At 41.6% G+C, this 4,744-nt stretch overlaps 1 protein-coding gene across 1 annotated transcript in view; it reads left to right on the forward strand.

The window, feature by feature from the left end:
- The window catches only part of LOC109476668 (titin-like), a 14,027-nt gene extending 9,716 nt beyond the window's left edge, over positions 1–4,311 (forward strand). The window contains exons 2-5 of the mRNA XM_019777670.1: positions 1,216–1,381; positions 1,778–1,922; positions 2,279–2,439; positions 4,228–4,311. Of these exons, the coding sequence (XP_019633229.1) occupies positions 1,247–1,381; positions 1,778–1,922; positions 2,279–2,439; positions 4,228–4,311 (525 nt within the window). The 5' untranslated portion in view covers positions 1,216–1,246. The remainder of the gene's footprint in view (positions 1–1,215; positions 1,382–1,777; positions 1,923–2,278; positions 2,440–4,227) is intronic.
- Positions 4,312–4,744: the final 433 nt, after the last annotated feature.

A 4,744-nucleotide genomic window follows, 5' to 3' on the forward strand; every position in this document is an offset into this window, starting at 1 on the left:
TCGCAAATTGGAGCTTCTATGGCCGGCTGGATCTTCTCTGGTATACTATTCCTTTATTTCGGCCAATTTCTACTATTTTTCCAGCGATCCGCGGAGCCTGGTAGAGGCTAAGGACCTACAGGATTGTACACGTCATGTACATATATGTGGCACTCATGTGGAGCAGGTTGACTGGTCAATCATATTCATTCCTGCCATGTCAGATCTCCATGACTCATTTGTATCTTAGTTTGAAGACAATGTTCTTTCATAATCCTGGAAAATACAGTCTAGAAAAACTGCAGGAATACACACAGAACTACAATAATAAAGTGATATTAATAAACTGTGTATAAACCGCCATCAACCTAGAAGCAAGTTTAATGTTAATCTTTTAAACTTCATTGGGAAATTACTTTCAGTCTGGTCTGAAGGCTTAGGCCATTAGCCCAGCCTGTTCATTCTGACACACCAAGGATGTGTGTATAATGTCCTTGGACACACCGACGGGGCTGTTTAACACACCGACAGGGCTGTTTAACCCCGTCGGGGTAAAATTTGAGCCCAGACTTCTCATGAATTATCACACAAACTTGCTAATTACACAGGTGTGAAGATGTGAATTCTCATTAATTCAGTGGTTTTCATGGAGTGTTCATGAGGATAATTGGATGCGGTCTGGGTGCGGGGTGGCTTTTCACCCCGACGGGGTAGAGTTTACTACTGACCGGGGTGGCTTGTACACCGACGGGATTGCAATTTTTAAAGTGAAATATCTTGACATATATGTATGTTTTGACCATAAAAAAATAACCTGGTACTGAGGATAACATGATCTTTCAAATGGTATGTAAAAATTTACTGTAGCTGCAGAAATGGCAAAGTTGAAAATCAGGGATTTCAACATGGCCGTCTGCAAATTCGGAAAAGTGACATTCCAAAATTGAAGTGACCAGTGTTTCATTATAAAACATTGATAAGTGCACTTTGAAATTTTTATGTAGACTTGAATTAATCTTAAGAAACTCTTTGTGTAGTTACAAGAATTGATCTATGATGGTACTTGATTAATACAAAAAACATCCCCCTCTATCATGTTCAGCTATCTTAGAAACCTATACGGGCTATGTGAAAACACTATATTTATATCACTGTTATTGTACATATCGACTTTGTCACCCTAGATAAACCTTCATTTATTCATTCATTTATTCCTTTCTTCACTCACCTATCCAGGTGCTGGTGATGGGCAAGCCTGGCCCCCCCCATGGGTCTGCAGGTACAGGAGACGACCCCCGAGACTTGCACCGTCTCCTGGCAACCACCGGAGGACGGCGGAGGAGCGGGCGTCACCAATTACGTCATCGAGAAGATGGACCTCAAGACCAAGAACTGGAAGAAGGTACACTGATGTTCTCTGTTTCTTTACTCAGTCTGATTAACCTTTGTACATGTAGATATGTGTGCTTTCTTTACTCAATCTGATTGAACTTTTGTAATGTGTTTGGCTAAAATTTCAATCTTACATGTACATCTTTTTCATCTTGTAGCAGTACAAGTTGCTATGGTGTTGTCTTACCATAGGAACTACCCTATCTCCTTAACATATCTATGACTCGTGTCTTTGGCATGTTCAATCGGTTTTTCCTGTTGCTCACATATATAATTCACAAGTTCTGTTAGTTCATTAGTGTTGCTGAAGAAGAGTGATGGATGTCACTCGAAACATCTGGAAATCTCCGTAATTTATCTTGATTCGTTTCTTCTCTCATCTTGTTTGCTTTCTTTAATTCTCCAGGTTTCTGGAGCTGTGAGGAAGACCACCTTCAAGATTCCGAAGCTGATTCCGTTTAACGAGTACCAGTTCCGCGTCAGCGCGCAGAACATGTTCGGAGTGGGCGATCTGGCTACAACCGGCAATGTGCTCGCCCGCCATCCATTTGGTACGTCGAGCTATAGACTTCTTTTTCCTATACAATTACAAATGATCTTTATGAGGTTTATGAGGTGAGGAGGAAATTAAAGTGCATGTCAAGTTTAAGGGGCTGGCAGTAGCTAGTAGAATCTTGAAATTGAAGCATTAGCAAGGTTTTTATACTCTAATCAGGACCAACTAATAAATAAAAGTATACTTAACTTTTCACTTGAAATTGAATGTTTCATTTTATTTATCTATTTTACCATTAGATCACACTCAGGTCTTTGACCTGCTGCTTTTAAGGCGTCCCTGGCACCTCCTTCAAAGCAGACACAAGAGTAGAACAACTTACACAACTTAACTGATTTTACTTCTCCACAGACACCCCCGGGCCGCCTGTCCATGTGCAGGTCCGCGAGATCACCAGGGAGAGCCTGAAGCTGCTCTGGTCCCTGCCCGAGAACGACGGCGGCTCCGAGATCGTCGGCTTCCTGGTGGAGAGGAAGGAGAAGACCAGCGTCCGCTGGGAGCGCCTAAACAAGGTAGTGTGTAGTACCTGTAGTGTTTGTTGTACCTGTTGCATTCTTAATCCAGTGGTTAGCGACCCTGCCTCTGGATTAAGAGGTTGGGAGTTCGAATCCCGACTGTTGTCGCTCGCCTGACATACACGCTACAAAAATAATCCTAAGGCCTGTGTTTTTCTCTAAGGGAATGTTTTGTAGTTGACATTATTTGTATTACTAGAGGCAGGCGGTTGTAGGCGTGGTAGCGCAGCTTGAGCAGCTATCAGGCAGGTGGATTTATTGCCAGGCGATTCAGGAGGTATGATAACACGGGTTGCGAGAGGTCCGGCTGCTCCCAACCAAATGTAGGGATGCAAGAGAAGAGGCGATGGGAGAGACATTGTACTCTGTGGTGGCATGGATAGTTACTGTTTTCCGCTAGAATACATTGCTACAAAACTGATTTTCTCTGATCCGAATCAAAAGTAATCCTGCTGCACGTCCTTCAGATATTCCAGCTATACTTAGTAAATGCGCAGTTGATTGACTGATAGGGGTGAATATTCTGTAGTATGTTTAGATACATTGTGCATCCAGAGTGTACCTAAGTCAGTAAGTGTGCTTGAAAGGGCTGTGCTGATGCTTGTGTATTGTGCTTACAAATCTTAGATTGCTACTGGCCTGAGCATTGATTAGTTATGGTCCCACCCACATGATTGTTAAAACAAACAAACAAATCCTTAAGGCTGGCCCACACTCCTAGAAAATCTTCATTAGTCACACCAGGGCTCCTACCAAATCTGGCACACATGTACATGCTTGGTATGTATCTGCCTGCTAAGTACCTTCATGACAGGTGTCCTGTCCCTGTGTAACACTAACTCTCATTGGAGCTTCTCCCAGCAGCAGGAGTCAGGCTATCCTACCAAACCCAACTTTGACACCCAGTCAAGCAACCCCCAAGTTGGCATAATTACATTTATAGGTCATACAGAAAGAGAAGAAGTGTTTTATAGCAGTTGACTCATGATTAGGTATTTAGGCAGACCCATCTGAAACTTGATAGTCAATAGTTCAAAATGTAGTTTGGATATAAACCACATAACACAGAACAGTCATCATCAAACATGCAGATATCCCTAGTTGTTTAGTACTGCTCTAGAATTAGTAGAAATATACTTGGTGCCCAACCTCAGCACTTATATATGTATACAAAAATGTAGCGGACGAAAGCTACAAAGGCTGATACTCGGGCTAGTAACCAGCAGTATTCAGTTGAATGAACCATAAGGGAAATTCCATTGACACACGGGGACGAAGATTTCTGCAGAAATCTGCAGAATTCTTTCTGTGCAGAAATCTAACTTTTTAAAAAGATTTCATACTGTGAAATTGTCCCACAAGATGTATCATTATGGTGATAAGTTGAAGATTCACTCCCCTAAATGCTACTATCACTAGTATCAGCAGTTGTTTTAGGTAGAAATGTCGGAAATGCCTATATTTTTGCTTTTGTTCCACTTTATGACAGCCCAATACCTTACAATTTGGCATGGGGATAGCTTTGCATAAATATTATGCTAAGATTTTGCTTTCAAAGTTTTTTATTCAAGTCTTGCAAATGGTTTTATACTTTGGGTTAAAATACTTTTATATTTTGGGTTAAAATAGTAAAAAATCTGTCCAATGATTTTGGATTTGGTCAGACATGTTCTCTGTATGTTGTGCCCATGACCATGACCATGACATGCACACCCTCAAATTGTGCTTTTCTCTGACACCAGTAGGTTACATGTATACTCTAAAGGAAAAGACACCTTTTCATAGGAGATCATGCCAAAGCCAGTAGGGGCCAAGAGAGGCCAGGCTGTGGAGGGCCAAGGCAGGATAGACTTGCAAGTACATGTGTGAGGGCCTGCATGGGTGTGTAGTGATTACGAATTGTGCAAATTTTCTCCGCCGACTACGAATTATGTCAAAGTTTCAGAGCTGATTATGACTTTACACTTTGCAGCTAGTGTATTATTGTGAATTACATTTTTGGGGAGGCTGCCTACGGATTATTGAGACTAAAAAGGCCTGATTATGCCTTACAATAAAGGGCATGCAGGCCCTCATGTATTTAGGTCATCTCTTGGACCATCCAACTGAGGAAAAACGATTAGTTCTGCGTGCCAGTATCACACCTTCCTCTGATCCTGTTCATAACATTGAATACTCATTGCTCATCAAAGCTTTCTGGAACTGCACATAACAAAAATACATGTATGTGAAGAGTGAAAACTTTGCACAAGGTGGCTGGCTAACTTATTAATGATAGCTGAGCAAAGCTTCTGTAACATCC

Source organism: Branchiostoma belcheri, unplaced genomic scaffold, assembly GCF_001625305.1.
Source record: "Branchiostoma belcheri isolate BF01 breed outbred unplaced genomic scaffold, Haploidv18h27 scaffold389, whole genome shotgun sequence".
In the NCBI taxonomy this organism is placed as follows: domain Eukaryota; kingdom Metazoa; phylum Chordata; class Leptocardii; order Amphioxiformes; family Branchiostomatidae; genus Branchiostoma; species Branchiostoma belcheri.